The sequence below is a fragment of the Penaeus japonicus genome, unplaced genomic scaffold (assembly GCF_977035675.1).
Source record: "Penaeus japonicus unplaced genomic scaffold, GWHDUDI00000001_assembly GWHDUDI00000037, whole genome shotgun sequence".
Taxonomy (NCBI): Eukaryota; Metazoa; Arthropoda; class Malacostraca; order Decapoda; family Penaeidae; genus Penaeus; species Penaeus japonicus.
The window spans coordinates 2,084,539-2,107,038 of record NW_028234439.1 but is presented as its reverse complement, the minus strand read 5'-3'; the positions used below and the strand labels follow the sequence as shown (position 1 = coordinate 2,107,038).

The 22,500-nt window shown below is 37.8% G+C and overlaps 2 protein-coding genes across 4 annotated transcripts in view; one reads left to right on the top strand and one right to left on the bottom strand.

The window, feature by feature from the left end:
* The window catches only part of LOC122255521 (cytochrome P450 302a1, mitochondrial), an 18,566-nt gene extending 8,279 nt beyond the window's left edge, over positions 1–10,287 (top strand). The window contains exons 3-10 of the mRNA XM_043019655.2: positions 1,419–1,512; positions 5,770–5,869; positions 6,503–6,710; positions 6,975–7,158; positions 7,347–7,454; positions 7,743–7,883; positions 8,284–8,478; positions 8,865–10,287. Of these exons, the coding sequence (XP_042875589.2) occupies positions 1,419–1,512; positions 5,770–5,869; positions 6,503–6,710; positions 6,975–7,158; positions 7,347–7,454; positions 7,743–7,883; positions 8,284–8,478; positions 8,865–8,975 (1,141 nt within the window). The 3' untranslated portion in view covers positions 8,976–10,287. The remainder of the gene's footprint in view (positions 1–1,418; positions 1,513–5,769; positions 5,870–6,502; positions 6,711–6,974; positions 7,159–7,346; positions 7,455–7,742; positions 7,884–8,283; positions 8,479–8,864) is intronic.
* Positions 9,318–22,500, bottom strand: part of LOC122255520 (uncharacterized) — a 77,740-nt gene continuing 64,557 nt past the window's right edge. For all 3 annotated transcript variants that reach the window (XM_086532725.1, XM_086532726.1, XM_043019654.2), the window contains exons 3-13: positions 21,662–21,861; positions 21,271–21,444; positions 20,861–21,059; positions 20,283–20,515; positions 19,704–19,859; positions 18,900–19,127; positions 18,265–18,462; positions 14,404–17,274; positions 13,056–14,070; positions 12,313–12,843; positions 9,318–11,353 (exon numbers count right to left, since the gene is read on the bottom strand). In XM_086532725.1, the coding sequence (XP_086388851.1) occupies positions 11,121–11,353; positions 12,313–12,843; positions 13,056–14,070; positions 14,404–17,274; positions 18,265–18,462; positions 18,900–19,127; positions 19,704–19,859; positions 20,283–20,515; positions 20,861–21,059; positions 21,271–21,444; positions 21,662–21,861 (6,038 nt within the window). In that variant the 3' untranslated portion in view covers positions 9,318–11,120. The remainder of the gene's footprint in view (positions 11,354–12,312; positions 12,844–13,055; positions 14,071–14,403; positions 17,275–18,264; positions 18,463–18,899; positions 19,128–19,703; positions 19,860–20,282; positions 20,516–20,860; positions 21,060–21,270; positions 21,445–21,661; positions 21,862–22,500) is intronic.

The following is a 22,500-nucleotide window of genomic DNA, read 5'->3' as shown; positions in this document are numbered from 1 at the left end:
AGGATTACTTATTTGCTTATTTGAGGATTACATCCTAGTATATGTGAGGATTTTATTTGCTTTAGTTGAAGATTACTTATTTGTTTATGTGAGGATTACTTGTTTGGGCGAGGATTACTTACAGGGTTTAAAGACTTACTTTCTAGGTCATGCAGGGATTACTAACATATCTACTTACCTGTTTGAGGATTACTTAAATGTTCCTATGTCCATATGAAGACTACTTACTCAGTTCTCTTCTATGTTGGAATATATTCGCTTGGATATTTATGTGTTATTATCTTCGCTTGGATATGTTTGTGTTGTTATTTAGATGATAAATATTACTTAATTGTCTGATTATCCATGTTATTTGATAGGCTTATATGTTGAGGATTACTATTTTCCTATTTGTGTGTGCGAGGGAGAGGAGGAAAGAAGGAGAGGGTGAGTGGGAAAGATGGAGGGATGAAGAGGCGGAGGGAGCGAGAGAGAAAGTTAGGGAGAGGGAGAGAAAGGGAGAGGTAGAGACAGAGAAGGAGGATAGAGGGAGCAAGGAGTGAGAGGGGGGAAGTAGGGAGAGAGTTAGGGGGGGAGGGAGAGAATGGGGAAGGAGAGAGAGAGCGAGTAGGGAAGGAGAGAGATAGGGAGAGGAGGGGGGAGTGAGAGAGAAAGTGAGGGAGAGGGAGAGGTAGAGACAGAGAAGGAGGATAGAGAGAGCAAGGAATGAGAGGGGGGAGGGCGAAGGAGGGAGTGAGGGGGGAAGTAGGGAGAGAGTTAGGGGGGCGGGAGAGTTAGAGGGAGGGAGGGAGGGAGAGGGAGGAGGAGAGACAGAGGGAGGGGGAAAGGACAGAGAGAGGGAGAGTGTGGGAAAGGAGAGAAAAAGAGGGAGAGAGTGGGGAAGGAGGGAGAGAGGGGATAGAGTGGGGAAGGAGAGAGAGGGAGAGAGATGGGAAAGAGGGAGAGGGAGAGAGATGGGAAAGAGGGAGAGGGAGAGAAATGGGAAGGAGAGAGAGGGAGAGAGATGGGAAGGAGAGAGAGGGAGAGAGATGGGAAGGAGAGAGAGGGAGAGAGATGGGAAGGAGAGAGAGGGAGAGAGATGGGAAAGAGGGAGAGGGAGAGAGATGGGAAAGAGGGAGAGATATGGGAAAGAGAGAGAGGGAGAGAGTGGGGAAGGAGCGAGAGAGAGAGTGGGGAAGGAGAGGGAGAGAGACAGAGAGTGGGAAAGGAAAGAGAGAAAGAGAAGGATGAAGATAGATAGAGAGAGAGAAAGAAAGAGAAAGAGAGAGAGAGAGATATGTAGAGATAAAAATTGAGATAGAGATAAAGGTAACGATAAAACTATATGCTATTCACTATATAATAATTATCCAAATCCATGGAAATGACCATTTTAATTGTGATGCAACGAAACAACAAAACACATCCCCTTGTTTCAGTAACGGGCCCAAGTGGTGGGACATCCGGAGCCCCGCGCAGAAGGTGCTGAGTCGACCCCAGAGTGTGCTGAGTCGTCTTCCTGTTGCAGATCAGGTGAGTTATTCATTTGCACTGTTGGTCTTGTCACTATTGTTGTTGTTGTTGATGTCATCGTAAATCATCAATATTATTATTGTTTTTTGTAATGTTTGTATTATTGTTATTGTTACTAATGTTATTAGTATTGATATCATTATGGTTATTATGATTGATATTTTGATTATTATGATTATGATTGTAATAATGACTATCATTATTTTTGCAATATCAATGTTAATGATGATGATGATAATGATGAATGATAATAATAATGACAATATCAGTAATGATTGTTATGATTACTATTGTTATATTATTACTGTTTTTTATAATAATAATAATAATTATTATTATTATTGTCATCATTATCATTATTATTATTGTTGTTGTCATCATTGGGATAATGATAATTATAATAATATTCATTACTGTTGCTTTTATATATTTTTCCCTATCTTATAATAGTTATAACATATAATAGAACCATAGAGGATAGATATATTTGGTTTTACATCTTAGAGGTATAACGATTATGAAATCAATAATTATGATAAGCGGATTCTCTCCTGTTTTGATTCCAAAATATTTTTTGGAATTTTCCTAGTCAGATTCTGGTAGATTAAAATAGGAAGATTCTGGTAGATTAAAATAGGAAGATTCTGGTAGATTAAAATAGGAAGATTCTGGTAGATTAAAATAGGAAGATTCTAGTAGATTAAATAGGAAGATTCTGGTAGATTAGAATAGGAAGATACTGGTAGATTAAATAGGAAGATTCTAGTAGATTAAATAGGAAGATTCTGATAGATTAAATAGGAAGATTCTGGTAGATTAGAATAGGAAGATTCTGGTAGATTAGAATCAGAAGATTCTAGTAGATTAAATAGGAAGACTGGTAGATAAAAAAAAATAGGAAGATTCTGGTAGATAAAAATAGAAAGATTTTGGTAGATTAAATAGGAAGCCTCTGGTAGATAGAAAAAAAGGAAGATTCTGGTAGATTAGAATAGGAAGATTCTGGTAGATTAAAATAGGAAGATTCTGGTAGATTAAAATAGGAAGATTCTGGTAGATTAAAATAGGAAGATTCTGGTAGATTAAAATAGGAAGATTCTGGTAGATTAAAATAGGAAGATTCTGGTAGATTAAAATAGGAAGATTCTGGTAGATTAAATAGGAAGATTCTGGTAGATTAGAATAGGAAGATTCTGGTAGATTAAATAGGAAGATTCTGGTAGATTAAACTAGGAAGATTCTGGTAGATTAAACTAGGAAGATTCTGGTAGATTAAACTAGGAAGATTCTGGTAGATTAAATAGGAAGATTCTGGTAGATTAAAATAGGAAGATTCTGGTAGATTAAATAGGAAGATTCTGGTAGATTAAAATAGGAAGATTCTGGTAGATTAAAATAGGAAGATTCTGGTAGATTAAATAGGAAGATTCTGGTACATTAGAATAGGAAGATTATGGTAGATTAAACAGGAAGATTCTGGTAGATTGAAATAAGAAGATTATGGTAGATTAAATAGGAAGATTCTGGTAGATTAAAATAGGAAGATTCTGGTAGATTAAATAGGAAGATTCTGGTAGATTAAAATAGGAAGATTCTGGTAGATTAAATAGGAAGATTCTGGTAGATTAAATTAGGAAGATTCTGGTAGATTAAAATAGGAAGATTCTGGTAGATTAAATAGGAAGATTCTGGTAGATTAAATTAGGAAGATTCTGGTAGATTAAATTAGGAAGATTCTGGTAGATTAAATAGGAAGATTCTGGTAGATTAAATAGGAAGATTCTGGTAGATTAAATAGGAAGATTCTGGTAGATTAAATAGGAAGATTCTGGTAGATTAAATAGGAAGATTATGGTAGATTAAAATAAAAAGATTATGGTAGATTAAATAGGAAGATTCTGGTAGATTAAATTAGGAAGATTCTGGTAGATTAAATAGGAAGATTCTGGTAGATTAAATAGGAAAATTCTGGTAGATTAAATTAGGAAGATTCTGGTAGATTAAAAAGAAAGATTCTGGTAGATTACGATAGGAAGATTCTGGTAGATCAGAATAGGAAGATTCTGGTAGATTAAATGAGGAAGATTCTGGTGGATTAAATTAGGAAGATTCTGGTAGATTAAATAGGAAGATTCTGGTACATTAGAATTAGAAGATTCTGGTAGATTAAAATAGGAAGATTCTGGTAGATTAAAATAGGAAGATTATGGTAGATTAAAATAGGAAGATTCTGATAGATTAAAATAAGAAGATTCTGGTAAATTCGAAGAGGAAGATTCTGGTAGATTAGAATAGGAAGATTTTAATAAATTAAATAGGAAGATTCTGGTAGATTAGAATAGGACGATTCTGATAGATTAAATAGGAAGATTCTGGTAGATTAAATAGGAAGATTCTGATAGATGAAAAGAAGAAGATTCTGGTAAACACGAAGAGGAAGATTCTGGTAGATTAATAGGAAGATTCTGGTAGATTAAATAGGAAGATTCTGGTAGATTAATAGGAAGATTCTGGTAGATTAAATAGGAAGATTCTGGTAGATTAAATTAGGAAGATTCTGGTAGATTAAATAGGAAGATTCTGGTAGATTAAATTAGGAAGATTCTGGTAGATTAAATAGGAAGATTATGGTAGATTAAATAGGAAGATTCTGGTAGATTAAATTAGGAAGATTCTGGTAGATTAGAATAGGAAGATTATGGTAGATTAAATAGGAAGATTCTGGTAGATTAAATTAGAAAGATTCTGGTAGATTAAATTAGGAAGATTCTGGTAGATTATATAGGAAGATTCTGGTAAATTAAATAGGAAGATTCTGGTAGATTAGAATAGGAAGATTCTGGTAGATTAAATAGGAAGATTATGGTAGATTAAACAGGAAGATTCTGGTAGATTGAAATAAGAAGATTCTGGTAGATTAAATAGGAAGATTCTGGTAGATTAAATTAGGAAGATTCTGGTAGATTATATAGGAAGATTCTGGTAAATTAAATAGGAAGATTCTGGTAGATTAGAATAGGAAGATTATGGTAGATTAAATAGGAAGATTATGGTAGATTAAACAGGAAGATTCTTGTAGATTGAAATAAGAAGATTATGGTAGATTAAAAAGAAAGATTCTGGTAGATTACGATAGGAAGATTCTGGTAGATTAAATTAGAAAGATTCTGGTAGATTAAATTAGGAAGATTCTGGTAGATTACGATAGGAAGATTCTGGTAGATCAGAATAGGAAGATTCTGGTAGATTAAATGAGGAAGATTCTGGTAGATTAAATTAGGAAGATTCTGGTAGATTAAATAGGAAGATTCTGGTAGATTAAATTAGGAAGATTCTGGTAGATTATATAGGAAGATTCTGGTAAATTAAATAGGAAGATTCTGGTAGATTAGAATAGGAAGATTCTGGTAGATTAAATTAGGAAGATTCTGGTAGATTAAATAGGAAGATTCTGGTAGATTAAATTAGGAAGATTCTGGTAGATTAAATAGGAAGATTCTGGTAGATTAAATAGGAAGATTCTGGTAGATTAAATTAGGAAGATTCTGGTAGATTAAATTAGGAAGATTCTGGTAGATTAAATAGGAAGATTCTGGTAGATTAAATAGGAAGATTCTGGTAGATTAAAATAGGAAGATTCTGGTAGATTAGAATAGGAAGATTCTGGTAGATTAAATAGGAAGATTCTGGTAGATTAAAATAGGAAGATTCTGGTAGATTAGAATAGGAAGATTCTGGTAGATTAGAATAGGAAGATTCTGGTAGATTAGAATAGGAAGATTCTGGTAGATTAAACTAGGAAGATTCTGGTAGATTAAAATAGGAAGATTCTGGTAGATTAGAATAGGAAGATTCTGGTAGATTAAACTAGGAAGATTCTGGTAGATTAAAATAGGAAGATTCTGGTAGATTAAACTAGGAAGATTCTGGTAGATTAGAATAGGAAGATTCTGGTAGATTAGAATAGGAAGATTCTGGTAGATTAGAATAGGAAGATTCTGGTAGATTAGAATAGGAAGATTCTAGTAGATTAAAATAGGAAGTTTTTAGTAGATTGAAATAGGATGTTTCTGGTAGATTAAAATAGGAAGATTCTAGTAGATTAAAATAAGAAAATTCTGAAATACTCCAATTCCCTGGTAAACTGATGTGGAGTGTGTGACTCCCAAAATATACAATTAACAAAGGGGCTATCTAGAAATTTTTTTTGTATTTATATTACTTTTTTTTTTAGCATTTATTTGTTTATTTGCACAGGTGTCCAGAGATTTTGTTGACCTCATCTCAGCCATAAGAGACCCAGAGTCTGGCTCGGTATCTGACTTCCTGAATCTTGAAAAACGTTTATTTCTCGAACGTAAGTAAAACCTGGTGGAAAGTATGAGTAATGGGGCCTATGCTGATTGTAAGGCTGTATGATATAAAGAACATCTGTTATTGAGTTATATAGGGTGGTAATTTAAGCATACTGATATATCTTTAGCATTCTGAGTGATATACTTTCATTCGTATTGATGAAGATGGATATGAATAACAATTAGTCACATGATATTAAAGTCTCTTGAGATACTTTGAAAAGAAACTAGCATTCTGAATTATATTTATTTTGTTTGATATAAAGAAGAGGTAGTAAGTAATATGATGGTATAAAAAAAATCATTGTAAATCTTTACAAATCTGTACAATTTTGTCATATAATATGAAGAATTAGTAATGTGATATATCAAAAGTGCTTAATTATTGTTGATATTATTAACAGCTGAAACATATTTAGGAACCATGAATATGATTTAGTGTTCTGAATACTATCTGCTCTTTATCAACACTTATGATTATAAAGACCATCTAATAATGATTCAGAAAGGTACTAAATGTAATAATTTCCAAAAGGTCTCCTTCTCCCAATTTCACTACGACTAGCCACACTGACCCTTTGGTAAGACCCACAGTATTTTCATATTAATGTTTAACACTCTCTTACCCACGACAGTGACAATGGCCGGTGTGCTTGATGCCCGTATTGGATGCATCGACAAGGAGTCCATTGACACCCCGAGCCAGGAAGCGGAAGAGCTTATTGATGCCGCGAACTCCACCACCTCCGTCATCCTCAGGACTGATAATAGTCTGCAGTTTTGGCGGATGTTTGATACTCCTCTTTATAAGCGACTTATGGAGGGACAAAATATAATATATAGGTACATGTGCTTTTATTATGGGTTGTGGGATTTTAAAAAAATGTCCTATTGTTACTCCTATATTTTTTTTGTTTTGTCACTTGAAGAGTGACACAATATTATTTACTGAAATGAAAGAGATTCATATTTCTTTGACAGAATTTTGTCTATGTAGTGTAATTGTATTTCCAATCTTTTGAGAGGGAAGGAAAAAAATCTATCTTGATAAAAGAATAATAATGCTATATACCATCATGACCTAACACAGTGCCTTTTGTCCCGCAGAACTTCTTTAAAGTATGTCGAGGAAAAAGAAAAAGAACTCCAAAGAAGAAAGGACCAAAATAATAATGATGATGGTGATGATGGGCCTGTCACAGTGCTTGAGCATTTTCTAATGAGGAGTGGAATGGATAAAAAAGATATAGTGAGCGTTGTGTGTGACACTCTAACAGCTGGTGCCGACACTGTAAGTATCAGGTTAGCTGTTTCCTGTCACTTATTGACTGTATGTGAAGTATTTAATGTTGATGTGGAATTCCGCTCTGCTAAGTTCTATTGAACGACTTGTTATTGACTTATATTTAAGGACTTAATTGACTTGTATTTGATGTTAATGGAGAAGTTCCCTCTGACAGGTTGTGTTTATTTTTGCAGGGTGCTTTTAGCTTATCCTATGTGCTCTACAATCTAGCCACTAACCCGGATAAGCAAGAGATTCTGGCTGAAGAATCTAAAACACTGCTAAATGAATCTGGTGGAAAAGTAAGTTCAAATATCTGTATGTTGACTTTTAAATAGGTTTCAGATACAAACAGGGGACATCACCTGGAGATTCTTTTTTTCATGTGTCTCTCACTCCTGTATATTCAGTAGATCCATATTTTTATGATATTTACTAATGTGACATAAAAGATATTAGTTTCATATCAATAAGGTAAAACATGATTTGCTGACATATACTTCTAGTATAATATGTACCTATGGCATTACTGACATACTTAAACAGATTTAATTTAAGTCTGATTTAATACTACCTTGATTTTTTTTCAGGTAACCTCAAAAGTCTTAGCCAAGTCTCGGTATTTGAAAGTTGCTGTAAAAGAATCCTTCCGTTTGCGACCCGTATCAATAGGAGTGGGACGAATTATAATTGAAGACACAGTTATTAGAGGATACAGAATACCAAAGAATGTACGGATAAGTTGAGAAAAATCCATGAGGATATGATGTGATCTACATCTCAATTTTCAAGTTGATTTTCTAATATGTAGAGTTAGGATACATTTGATTTCATGATTGATGCAAACTGTTAGTTATGAATATTAGATTCTGAATTTGTTTGTGATTCTGATTGATAATGATAAAAAAATTACTATTAAATTATTTATGTTGATGATAATCTGTTGATAATGATGCTAAATGAGTATGATTTAAATAATAGTAATGATAATAATGATTACTTAATTGCTGAATCAAGCATGAATATCAACAGCTTTTATTAATTATAAATTTTGATAGTATAATGCACTTATCACCTCTAATAACTAAACGAGCACACAGCCGTAAAAACAGAACTTCCTCCGCTTCGCAGACAGTTGTTGTGACGCAGAATCAGGTGTCCTGCCGTCTTCCTGAGTATTTCCCTGACCCTGATGCATTCATACCTGAACGATGGTATGCGAAGGGGGAAATTCACCCCTTTCTGGTCCTCCCCTTTGGACACGGTCCTCGGGCATGCATTGGGAGACGTATGGCAGAGCAAAACATGTACACTGTGATTATTCAGGTAAAAAAAGAAAAAATTAGTATGGCCTTTTTTTTTTTTTTTTTTTTAATAATTACTTTTATGGATATACTTCAGAATACCCTTCTGGTGCGACTTAAAGACCAAATTATTTTGAAGGATGTGTCTGGTATCTCTCCCATATATGATCTAGCCAGCCAGAAACTAACCCATTCATAATTCATTACCACAATGATTTTTTTGTAACTAAGAATGGGTTAATGACTTTAAATGGATTTTTAATATCTATTATTCAGACCTTCACGAATGTAGTCATGTGCATTATACATTATGACACAAGCTTCCTTTAACTCTACACCTTAATTTATAATATATGCCCTTTACTAAATTACATAAATTTCTATCTCTTTTTTTTCTTCTTCTTTCAGTTGATTTCCAGATTTAAGATCGGGTGGACAGGAGGCAACCTGGACTGTTACTCCAACCTCATCAATGAACCAGATTCACCGCTGGATTTCACTTTCACTCCCAGAATCTGAATGGGAGGTTGTCTTTAGTTACGTTTAGGTTGTTTAGTTCATTTTTTTTAATAGGTTGCAATTCTGTTTTCTGGAGAGTTGCTGATCTCAACTTATTTTGATCTAATTTTGGAAAATGTATTTTTAATGTTACTGTTTTGTTAATATATAAAAAATTGTATTATGGTGGAGACTAAGACTTGGAACAAATTTTATTTTTTGTGTATTTATACTCTTCAATTATTTTATTATGATGTCTTCGATATAACAGGCAAACAAAATTGCAACTCTGCAGAAGTAAGATAATTGAAATACTTTGCATAGAAAGAGGACATAAAAGAGGACATTACATAAAAGTCTTGATTCTATCCATTCATTTCAATTTATTGAGGCTCGTATGCACTATGTACAAAAACATTTGTTTAACCTACTTTGTACACATAACAATTCCTGGAAGACAGCCATTTCCGTACAAAATATATACACTTTTGAATCTATACAAGCATGATCATAATACACAATACCTTACCTTATTTGGTGAAATACTAAATATACATATTCTGTGATGTAAAAATCACATATTAACAGAAAAACAATTTACACAATGAGGCACCGTAATACAACCAACTGAAATCAAACTTGTCGTCTTAAATCAAGTAAGAAAGACTAAATACAGGTTAAGTCTTATCTCCATCACATCTCATTTTTCATAGTTCTTATTCTATGATAATCAAGCAGAAAAAAATAGTAAAATAATGAGGAAAAATGATTACATGAACATAACTACACCAAGAAGTTGGGAGGTATTTTGCTTCAGGAAGCGTAAGAGAATTTGCGAGTGGTAATAAAGGTGATGATGGCGTGACCTGCTTTTATATAGCGGGTTGAGAATGTCCATGTTTGGGGTTGCTATATCCAAACGAGTGTAAAGTCTGGTAGATATGAAAATAAGGAAGAAACATGTCCACACCCTTTTTAATAACTTATATAAAACAGATTATATTCAGAAAGCTGTGGGATTTCAAATCACATCATCAGTATTATATACAAAAAAGATATGAGCTTAGAATGATGGGAATTATATTTACATGACTGATTAAGGTGGAAAAAGAGGTCGTAAAGAGATAACAAGAACAGAGGCCAAGATACTGGATGTTCTGCAAAGAATGCACTGGAATGTCTACAAAAATGACATTTACAATGATCAGATACTCAACCTCGTTTTCTTTTACAAGCAAATATATATAGAGTTCAGGATTCCTGACAGTAAATATATGATATGTCCTAATCACTAAAAGATACTGAAATAAAAGTGCACAAGTGGTTTTTATAACCTTTGAAAAAAAAAAAGAAAAAGGGTGTAATCTTCCTTTCTGTGGATCTGAAAGTATATATACTTCCAAAGGGTGCAATGATTTCAAAAACATTTTCCTACTAATTGCGAGGAAAAGCGATAAAAAAAAGTTAATAATCAACAACAAATGATAATCCATATGAAATCTCTTAAAAATAGGTCACATGTTTGTATGGATCAACTTCCATATTGTTAACCAAACAACTTAAGCAAATAAAAGAAAAAAAAAAGATAAAATCACGTTTCCGTTTCTGGACGAGAAGCGTATGAATGATCTTCCTGGAGATAACGTAACAACCTGGATTCCCACCGACAATTTTTTTTTGCCGTTCCTTTCTTCTTCTTTATCACACTGCCGGGAATACACGTTACTCGGTTCTACCACACAGGTTCATTCTAATGGGGGGGTAGCTCCACCGGGATGGGACCCGGTAAAGACTGCCAGCGGACGGTTCACAAATAATGGTTCTATTGTAAATCACAAAGCCATTCACATCGTGTTTTCCTGATTGCTTTTGTTTCTTGACTTCCTGATCATTTCTGTCACCATGGTTTCCTGATCGTTTCTGTAAACTAAAATCTCACGCATATGCACATATCCCAGAGACGTAACTGTGTCAATTAGTGTCACTTTTGCCGCACTACTCACAAATGGACGTATTCTCTTCAGGAGAATCTCACACACGTAAACAAAACAAAACGAGGAGTTCTGGCCTTCATTTTCCGAGCAAAGAAACAAATGTGAATTTCTAAATCTTTTCCCTTTTTTTCTCTTTTTTTTTCCTTATTGCAAAAACTTAAACTTTTGAAGATCACTGAGGAAGAGAGTTGGCCTGTTTCAAGTTTCCCTTTGCCTTCTTCAGGACATGGTGCGTCTTGGTGAGCTGTTTGCAGATGGCTCTCTCGACGCTCTCTTTGCGCTGGTTGGCCCTCGACAGCTTCTCCAAGGCATCCTTCAGCGTGTCCTTTGTGGATGCCAACTTTTCCGACAGGTTGTCCCGTTCTTGGCGCAATTGCTGATTCTCCACACTTAGAGTACTATGGCCTGAAAATACGGATCATTGCTTTAGTTTCGTATTCTGTGGTGATGAAAGCTGTAAGAGTGAAAAATCAATCTGGCAGCTTTCTTGAAAAGAAGTGGAAAGTCTCACATCAGAATTGTTTTCTTTTCATTTTCTAAATAGTTATTGGATATGAAGATTAAAATATACTTCAAGCAAAATGATGATAATAATAATAAAAAAAAAGATGAGAGGCAATAATTTTGGTTCCATGCAATAAAATTCTGTAATTCACAAAAAAAAAAATAATAATAATTAATAAACATAATACTAAGAACAGAAAAATAAATAGTATAAATAGTTCCAACGAAACAAAAAAACAACAGCAATAAATGTATAATCCGGAATGAAATAATAATTTTGACTTTGTATTAACTACAAGAGAGGGCGTGGAAAAGAAAGTCTGCAAAACGCAACAAAAGCAAAAACAAAGACACATACCTTAGCACATTAAAAAATAAGAACACCAGTTTCCAGCTCTTCAAGTTCTTTTTCTTCCAATTATGAATCTTTAGATCTCTATTGAATAACAAGATTAATTTTCCTAATCTTCTCTATATGTTCTCTACCCATCTATGAGACATCTATAATTACTCAAATTTAGTTATACTTACACTTGATGTTATCATTTATTGATTAGAATCAGTAGGAAAAAAAAATTAAAAAATTGAAGAGGGATGCGTTGTCCCTACCAGACTGTGGCACTTTTTATCTGCTACATCTACAGTTACATTAGTATTTTATTTCTAGTTACGATCATTTACAGAAATATTTCAAAATGCAATTTGGGGCTATTACATACAGCAAAGCCCTCCAACAGTTGCCTTAGAGAAACTGATTGCAAGACAATTCTAACTATAAAAATATTCAGATTCTAAAAAAAATCTACAAAAAGATAAGCTAAAGAGCCTCAGTAAAACAAGCTGAAGTGAACTTGACTTACTAGGTTCAGAGCACAGTGGACGAAGTGGGAGATCGTTGTTGGCATGCATGGCGGAACGCATCATGTGCGTCCCCCTTTCCAAACTGGAGAAGTGGTAGTCTGACCCGATCCCCAGGTCAGGAGATTCCCCGGAAGTCGTACCACCGTCGTTCTCTTCCTCGCGATGGAGGCTGGGCAGCTGTGGTGGCGCCGCCTGCTCTGCCAACACCCCATCGTTAGAACTGCCGCTCTGGAGGCGACGTCCTCTCTTACTGCTGGTGGTGGTGGTGGTGATCATGGTGGTGGTTGTGTGAAGGTTTTCTTTATCTTCGCTCCAATGGTTGCTGTAGCGTTTACTGCTGTCTCTTCTGCGGCTGCTGCTGGAGGCACGGCGTTCGTAGGATTTTTCCTTTTCTACAGGAGAAGTTGGCCCGAGGGAGGCTGGCCTACGTCCCCGCAGGCCGATGCCACTCAGGTCGGACGAGGGCCGGAAGAATTCAATGCTGGTCACACTTTCAGGAGATGCAAGATCACTTGCATTAGGCACAACGGCTGTAGAGAAGAATACAAGTTAATTAAAGACAAAGTGGTATAATCTTTATTAAAATATCACACCAGATGATCTGATGAGCAAGATAGAGAGCACAAAACGGTTTTTGAATGGAAGAAAATACTTGTAAAATATGTACACAACACACACATATATATATATATATATATATATGGACACACATACGTGCACAAACACATCTATCTGTACTTACAGTCATTATGAGATGAAGCTGGTGATGCCTTGGATCTGAGAGCATCCAACTGAAGCTGTAAGTTTGTCGTAAGGCAACGCTCAGATTCTAACTGCGCCGTCAGCTGCTTCACGAGTCTCTCGGACTCGACAGTGCGTGCTTCTGCCTGGTCACTGGCTCTCTTTCTTTCCTTTAGTACTGATAACTCTTGTCCTAGTTTCTGATTATATTCTTGCAAGTTTCTGTATGCTTGCTGCAGCTTGGTGTGCGCAGTGCGTAGTTCACTCAAACCTCTCTGTTCTGAATCTGATAGATGGGCAGCATGGGCCTCTCTTGCAGCGAGGTGGTTGGCCTTTGCACGTAGACTAGCTATTTCCTCCTGCAATATCAGCACCTCCTTCTCCAGGTGTTCCTTGCTCTTAAGAAGCTGTTGCTTTTCCTGATACATGGCCACGGCCGCTGCTTGTCCCGCTTCGAGCTGTTTGAGCAGAGATACACGTTCACCGTCAACTTCTTCTATTTCTTGTTTGTCATCCTTTAATAATCGGGCCTGGGTTGCCACAGATGCCAACTGAGCCTGCAGACGGGCACGTTCTCCGACGAGGGACAGGCGTTCTTTGTTCACTTCCAACAGACGCATTTCCTGCTTTTGCATTGCAACCTGCATCTCTTGCACTCTTTCGTCATTTTCTTGACTCTCGGTGGCATTCTTCTCTAAGCACTTGATCTTCTCTCCGATCTCAACAATGACCTGCTCATTTTCTGCAAGCTGAGAATCCTTTTGATGCAAAAGTTTCTCCTGCTCAAGAATCAGAGCCTCCTTTTCCTGTACGACTTTCTGGACTTTAGCTAATTCTGCCCTTGTGCTTTTTAGTTCTGCCTCCGAGTTTTCAAGGCGAGATTTGAACTTTTCTAGGCAGCGTTCGCAATCCTGGTACTTTTGTTGGACTCCATTTGTGAGGTCTTGCTGAGCTCTGAGCGCTTCCTGAGTACACTGTAGTCTGTCTCTAGCCTCTCTTACCTCTTCTTGTGCAATCTGGTAATAAATATATATCAATTAATATGTGGACCTAACAGTAAGAGTAATAAACTATCTTGATGCAATATCAAATCTTTAAATGATATTCAACTTTAACTAAGTCATTTAGTAATGAAGTGTTACCTCCTTTTCTCTAACTTAGAAAAAAAAGAAAGAAAGAAAGAAAAAAAAAAAGTATATATATGTATATATATATATATATATATATATATATATATATATATATATATATATATATATATATATATACATACATATAAATATACATACACTAACACACAGATAAAAATCATATCTTTAAGACAGGTTAACCTCTACAAAATGTCTTACCTGTAGCGCAGCAGTCAGGTGATGGAACCGTGCTTCATCTTGTGGATGAGCTGTTAGCGCTGCTTCTAACTGGTCTCTTAGATGGTCATTGTTTGCAATAGCCTCTTCCAGTTTCAGGCGGAGTGCCCGGATTTCTTCCAACAATGGTGCAGGTATAGTAAGTGCGAGAGGAGGAGGAGGAGGAGGTGGAAGTGTTGTCTCTTCTTCAGCACCCACTGAGGCATCCACAGTTTCTCCTTTGTGGGTCTCAACACTCTTGTCACTTGTTTTGGGTCTTTCTTGCTGATTTTGCTGTTGAGGAACCAACTGCTGACTCAAGGTTTGATAGATGTTCAGCTCAGCACGGAGCGTTTCGTTGAGCTGTTCGACGGCACGCAGTTTGGTGGATACGCGCCTAAGCTCGGCGATGTCTGAGCGCCGTTTTGAGCTCTTTCCCGGTGTTGATATGGGATTGGCAGTGCAAGTTGTGGTCTCCTCATAAGCTGCCTCACCATCTGACTCTGAAGTTATGGCAGCTGATGCTCTTTGCTGACGTGATCGTGATAAAGCCCTGTCTGGACCACCAACAAGAGTGCAAGCATCTAAACCAATTCTGGCAAGAGACACGTTTCTATCTGGTTCGCTCCAAGCCTCGCTTTCTGAGGGCGAAACCGGTGCCCATGGCTGTTCTGGCCCAATACATCCCCCAGGTCCACTTGCATTTTCTACCCAAGACTTTCTTCCATCCATGCTTGGAAGTCCCTTCTGGGGAGCCAGCTGGTGGAAATAGCCTGGATGTCTACTATAGGCCTTGATGGCAGCATCAGTCGAATAAGCACTCTTGACGGCACTTAAGCTGCTTCGGTCTGACACCTGACATATTTCAAGCTCACGCACATCACCCCTGATATCTTCACACTCGCTGTCCTGGAGGAGGTGGAGAGGAGGGGGAGGGAGTGTGTCGGAACACGTGCTAGGCGACTTCCTAAGCCGTTCCTGACTACTATAGTCCTGAGCATTAACGGTAGTTTGTGGTGATGCCGCATGCACTGTGCTCTGAGATGATGCTGCCAGGGGATTTGTACTACTATGCCATGAGCCATGCAGATTTGCCTGATTGTTATCTTGGTCTTGGTCAGCTTGGGAGGCCATCAGCTGGAGGTCTCTGTGGCGTACCTCCTCCTGCAGGCGTCCTACCTGGCCTCTCAGCTCTCCAATAACACCAGCTTGTTGCTCCACCTGGCGTGTCCGCTCAGCCAGCTGTTCACTAAGTACGCATACATTTTCTGCTATTGCATCTATTTCTCTGGTCTTCTGATCAATTTGGGTATTGAGCTGGGTAGCAATGGCCTGGAAAGCTGGGTCATGAGTTTCATCTCCCTGAAGTATGGTTTCATCTGGCAGATTTGGTAACGTTTCATGACTGCTGGCAATCACTGGATCATGAGTTTCTGAGAGACTGTCATCTCGCTGTAAGCTCCAAGAAGAAACAGAACTTAGAGAACAGCTGGACAACAGGCCATCGTCTCCATGGTCAGTGGTGTCCATGCCTATCATAAGGGATTGGGACAAGGATCGAGAGAGGGCACGAGACTCGTTCAGGGTTTTGTGCAGGGAGGCAATGTGCTTGGCCGACAACTGACTAAGGTTAATGAGACCTTTCTCATCCATTTCAAGAATACGTTCCAAGAAGTCAGCTAGTTCTTCCAATCTGGTTCTGAGTAGATCACAGGCATTGTGTGAGTCTGCCAATCTCTTTCTCAGTGATGCAATTTCCTGCTTGTGTCTCTTCAAAGATTCTTGATACTTTCTGACGCTGACTTCAGTTAACTGACGACTTATCTTTTTCTTAGCATTATGGAGTTCATTCCGCAAGGTTTGAACTTGTGACTGGAAGTCACTCACAACCTCTCCATGCTGTCGATCCTTCTGCAAGTTTTGTTCTTTGCTCTCTTCAAGCTGTCGTTTAACCATGTCCATTTGTTCTCTGAGTTCATTTGCCTTTGCTATGTCAGTTGTCTGACTCACCTTCTCATTGAGTTTCTGCAATTTATCACTGAGAATACTCCTCTCAAGTCTCAGTGCCTGTGCCTCACCCCTGATTTTGTTGATCTCCTGGTATAGCAATTGAACTGAAGCGGTGTTGTCATCACCCAACGTTACGTGAAGGGGACGTGTCACAGTTATCAAATCTGCACCAGTGTTCGTGACAACTGTCAGGTGTGCTGCATTTTTGGGTTGGTCATTCGTAGTGCCAGCGACTGTTAGGTTTGTGTTGATCACCGGGCAACTCGTTTGGTTGCCATCAGAACTCTTGCTACTCTCAGACAGTGGCTTAGCTTCTAATCTATTGATTTCATTATTCTTGGCTTGAAGTTCCTCTCTCAGATTGTTGATTTGTTGCTGATGGTCTGATGTTAAGGCACTTAGTTTTTCATGCAGTTTCTCTACCTCCTTATTCCTCTCCCACAGTTCACAGTTCACCAAGTCCTGCATGTCCGCATTCTTCTTCTTGAGCTCATCCTGGAGAGTGTCCAACTCCTGCTTCTTGTCCTTCAGCTCCTCCTTGGCCGAAGCCAGTTCGTCCTTCAGCTCCTGCACCAGGTCCTGGTTAGTCCTCAGCTGACCCTCCCTGTTGGACATGTCCCCATGAAGTGCCTGAAGTTGGCCCTCTAACCTCGCCACCTGCTGGACCAAGTCCCTCAGCTTGGCCTCCCTCTCCTCCACGTCTTGGGAGTGCTTCTCCTTCTGGCCGTCCAGCGCCTTCAGCTTCTCCTCCAGCTGCTGTTGTAGGTGACTGATGCGGTCCTGAGCCTCCGACAGCGAATGCTTGTGCTCGGCTCGTAGTGCCAACACCTCGTTCTTCCTGGACTCCAGCTCAGCCCACAGTCGCTGAAAGACCAATCATCGTCTTTAGGATACGAATATTTACTTTGGAAATATGGATCACTGGGAGGATAAATAGGTTGGCTATTCTCAAGTCAGTCTAAGCAAGTCCATTATATGAGAGTCTAGTTAATTCTCTTTATGAAAGAAAAAATAAAAAGGCAAAACATGTATACTAAGAGAATTTAAGTATTGATTTGCAAAAACCTTTCTCTAAAATGAATCCAATAATTACAGTGTTTATATTCAGAATGAGACATGACACAAACCTATGATTTTTATGTATTCATTCAAATGATTATCTTACAGAAAGCACTTACCTTACATTCTTAATCAGACATTAGTGGATCATTTCAAATAGCAAGGCAGTTTATTCTAAATACAAACATGAAAAGGAAAAAAAATTTAGTTCATATATAAAACTTTTATTAATAATTGCTAAAAATGTTTAAAAATGAAGATGCTAAAAAATAAAAAAATAAAAACATAAAACAAGACACAACATTCCACACTACAAGCACAAGCACAAGCACAGCAACAAACACAGAATAATTCCACTACTTGAGAATTATCACCAACAGCAAGCAAGCAATAAAACATGTAAAAAGGAAACAAAAAGCAGAATTTGAAAAAGAGAAAAGCCTATGACAAATCATAAGTTGCATGCAAAAGATGAGAACGCAGGTTTTTGTGAAGAGCAAGAGGAGACGACTTTAAGATCCTGGTTTGCTCTGGGGTTACTAGCTCAGGCTGACTCGGAAACACTTTGACTGGCAGAACGCATTTGCTCGGTGGAAAGCTGTAAGAGTCGCAGTCAGCTGTTTGCGTTAGGGTTTTGAAGGGAGAAACATGATACTGAGGCTGCACATGCTGCACCCTTTCCCATGCACGGAGGCTGTCATTTGCGTAGTAGCTCTCTTCCAAGCTCGCAAAATCCTCCTCTGCACTGCCAGAGTAAGCTGCACTGCTCTCGGCATGGCAGGAATAGCTGTTTACCTCATTCTCCTCTTCGGCCATCTCCTTGACTCCGTCCTCGCCCCCGCTGGTCTCCGCTTCCCACTTGGCTTTGTTGAGCATGTCCAGGGCCTCCTTCAGCTCTGCTACCAGGTCCTTGATCTTCTTCTCCTTCCTCTTCAGCTCCTTCTTTAGCGTCGCGATTTCCTTGTCGCGGGCTTCCACTTCCTCGGCAAAGGTCTAGAGGAGAGGGAGAAATTTTTTAGACTAAATATATATAAAGTATAGGCTTTCTTTCTTTCCTTTAGTATATCTTTGTACTAAATAAAACTGACACTGTAGAACACACAACGCAAGAGATGTTAATTGTTGTGCTTCAATCAAATCTTCATCAGAATCAATTCTGGTCAAAATACATCAACTACGCCTCTTGCTTTGTAAAGTTATTAATTCTCATTTATATGTCTGTCTCAATAGACTCATCTTCCTTTTGAACTTTGAAAAATCTTCTACCCCCATACTAAATTTTAAATGCCTGCTGACTAATAACAGAGAGAAAGAGTAAGGAAGGAAAGAAAGATAACATCATTGCATACAAGATTTTGGCCTTTGTACAATTACTGTAATTACCATGAGCCTCATGATTAAAGTTGAGATGCAAACCAAATCATCCTCACCTGTATGGTTTTACAGGCTTTGTCCAACTCTTCGTTGAGTTTTGTGACCTTCGAGCTGTAGTCGCTGATCTTCTGCTCCATGTCTGCAATCTGCTTCTGCTTTTCGTCGAGCGTAATTTGGATTTCCACGAGAATTTTGTTCTGCTGCTCGATCTGCTCTATCTTCTCCTCAATAATCCGATCACGTTCTACAATCTCCTGAACCTTCACTTCGATCTCCGGCTCCACCTTGGAGAGGGAAAGAGAGAGAGAGAAGCTATTGTAAGAAAATAAATAATGCAGGTATTACAAAAGGAAGATTTTTTTTTTATTATAGTTTATCTCTACATATGATTTATAAATAGAAGACATCATAAAATAAATAAATAAATAAATAAAAATAAAAAGATAGACAGTGAAGATAAGAAATGACTAGAAAAAAAGGAGAAGGGAGACTAATATGAACAGAATAAATCATATTGAAAACATAGGGGGAAAAATACAAAAGGAAAGATAAATGAAGATAAAGAAAATGGAGAAGAACTAGAATAAGAAAAGAAATTAAGAAAGGAGAAAATAATAATAAAAAAAAGGTTTTAAAATAGGTTTTAAAAAGAAAAAAAGAAAGCAAGAAAAGAAGACAAGAAAAGGAAAAAAAGATGAAAAAGAGGAAGAATAATTAAAAGATTAAAAAGAGAGAGAGAGAGAGAGAGAGAGAGAGAGAGAGAGAGAAAAAAAGAGAGAGAGAGAGAGAGAGAGAGAGAGAGAGAGGAAAGCAAAAAAGAGTGTTACAGAAAGACCGAAACTTCGAGGATGGGAGCCCACCTTAATCAAGTCTTGGTGTAGCGCCTCGATCTGGTCCTCCTTGGCTTGGATTTCCACGTGGCGTGTCTCCAGCTCCTGCATCACATCATCGATCTTCATGTCCTTCTCCGAGACTTCTACCTCTAAGTCGGCTATCTTTTCTACTTTGTCTTCCAACTGTTGAGAGAAAAATGAACGATGAGAAGCGTTATCATATTCTGATTATTCTGATAATTATTCATCATAGAGAACAAATAAATGACTGACAGAAGTCCCCAAATCCAATCATTCTACCAGCCTCTTCCTTCCAAAAATGTAAAGGAACAGAAGAAGAAAAAATTACCGAGATGAATAAAAAAATCCAGTTTAAAAATACATAAGTCTACCATAAAAAAAAATCCTCAGTTGATAGTTGACCTGCTTTCTTTGACACCATATTACCATAATCTATTAATATCTAATCAATTAGTCTCTGGCTCATGGGGAACATGCCCATAAAATCTATTCACAGTCCATCAAGATTTTTAGGCGTAATGCCGCTGATAAAGGGACAAGCCAATAAATGCTGACTAAAACATCTCCTTTGGGAATAAAACGTACCTCCTTTCTTAAGTTGGCAATATCTCCCTCAAGTACACTATTTGTCTCTTCTTTGACTGCCAGCTCTCCTTCCAGTTCTGTAACCCGTTCTTCCAGTTCTGCCACCCGGGCTTCGAGAGCTGCGACTTTCTGCTCCGCCACCAGGTCTGGTTCTTCTGACAGCTCGCAGGTTTTAGATGGGGACTGGATCTTCCCTAGGGTGCTGGGGACTGTTGCTGGCAGGCTAAACAGTCCTGCAATAAAGAATGAAAAATACAAATAAGATTATAAAAGAGTAAATCATGCTGGGTTACAAATGATCCCCATGCTTTTGTTTTGTATGACAAAGTGAAAGAAAGAAACCCCTAACAGCTATTCCTAACTGATCTCTCAATAAATTCCAAAGATGTAAAAAAAATATATGTTACATAAATTTAGAACTTCAGAATCATTTATAAGGTGGTGCCCATATGGGTATACAATACTTGCATAGCCAATCTTCCTAACAGCAACCCTGAGGCAAGGGCAGACCCCGACCCCCTGAGCCAAGGGTTGCTACTAGTACAGTAAGTTCAGTGACAACCTCCTTTCACAATTACCTTGAACAGGAGAATGGCCAAAGCTGCTGTTATTTTGGCCCTGAAGGTTGAGAGGAAGACTCAACTTCTCCCTCGAAGGGGCAGCGTCTGCGGGCTCTTCCTCCTCAGCGCCGGTGCTGAAGGCCAGCCCACAGAGCTTGGTCAGTTCTCCCTGGCGACCCCCTTCTTCTTGGATGCGCTGGTCGTAGTCATCCAAGTCCTGGGAGGAAAGAGCAGAATTAAGGTATGTATTTACATATTGATATACACAATCACATAAAGAAAGAAAGAAAGAAAAACAAAATATGTTGTCAGTGTAATAAAAAAACGGAAAAAATAAACATATCTTGTTCATCTTTAAAACACATAGAGAAATAAATACAGACATGTAATAATAATAATAATAATAATAATAATAAAAGGCCCCTTACCTTTTGCAGCTGGTCGATCTTCCCATTCAGCTGCTGTTTCTCCTGTTCGTGCATCCCCTTCATCTGCGCCACTTGTTCTTGGAACTGCTGCTCTAACCCTGACAGCGCCGTCGATGCCTGCCGTACCAACTCTTGTTTGTCGTACAACTCCCGCTTTAGTGCTTCTGTTTCGACCTGCATAAGGATAAGGATATAAGGATAAGACGAAGAGTCAAGAATAAGCTTCCTGGAAGTATGTCGAATCATGCTCCCCTTTCTTGACTATACGGTCTGTGGGAGACACAACTAAAACATACATATACAATATCAAAACCAAGGTAAATAGAAATAACACTACGACATTTCACGACTGGTCCCCCTATCCCATTCCTCTTTCACTTCTCTCACTAACCTTGAGCTCGATGTTGGTCTTGTACAGCTCTTCCTTATCCTCCTTATCGTACTTCTGTCCCATCCGCTCCTCAAGGAAGTAGATGCGCAGTTTTAAAGAGAAATTTTCCTTCTTCAGGCTGCCCAGCTGCTCTTCATACTCCTTCATGGTCCGCCCTCGCAGGGGAGACACCTTCCCCGGCGACCGTAGGCCCAGTGAGACTGCAGAGATTAGGAGGTCTTAGGATACTGGACAAGTACTTCGTCTGTTCACGCGCTATTATGTATACGATCGTCGCAAATACAGTGGCTCAACCTAGTCAACAAAATGTCTTAACCAACGTACGGAAAATGTGTCTTAACCACATCACCAATAGCGTTTTAACCTCACAAAAAAAAAAAAAAAAAAAAAAAAAAAAAAAAAAAAAAAAAAAAAAAAAATCTATCACAAGAAAAAAAAAAAAAAAAAAAGTATATATATATATACATATATACATACATACATACACACACAATATGTATATATATACATATATACATACACACATACATATACATACATACACACACAAACACACACACACACTATCCTCAACCCTGCAAACATCCTTAAAAAAAGTCTTAAAACCCATTATGATAACGGGGTAGGAACGGACATAAACGTGAAATAAAAGTCAGCCACAGTGAGAAAGGAAAAACGTGAATATTCGCCAGACCGTTCCATTAAATCTTATTACTCCCTTCTTACTATTTCATTTTCACCCTGGTACACGCGTTACTATCTGTTGCGCTGATATTATCATCACTAACTTTTTATTTTTCCAAGAAACCTCATCAAAACATGAATACGAAGAAAGAAAA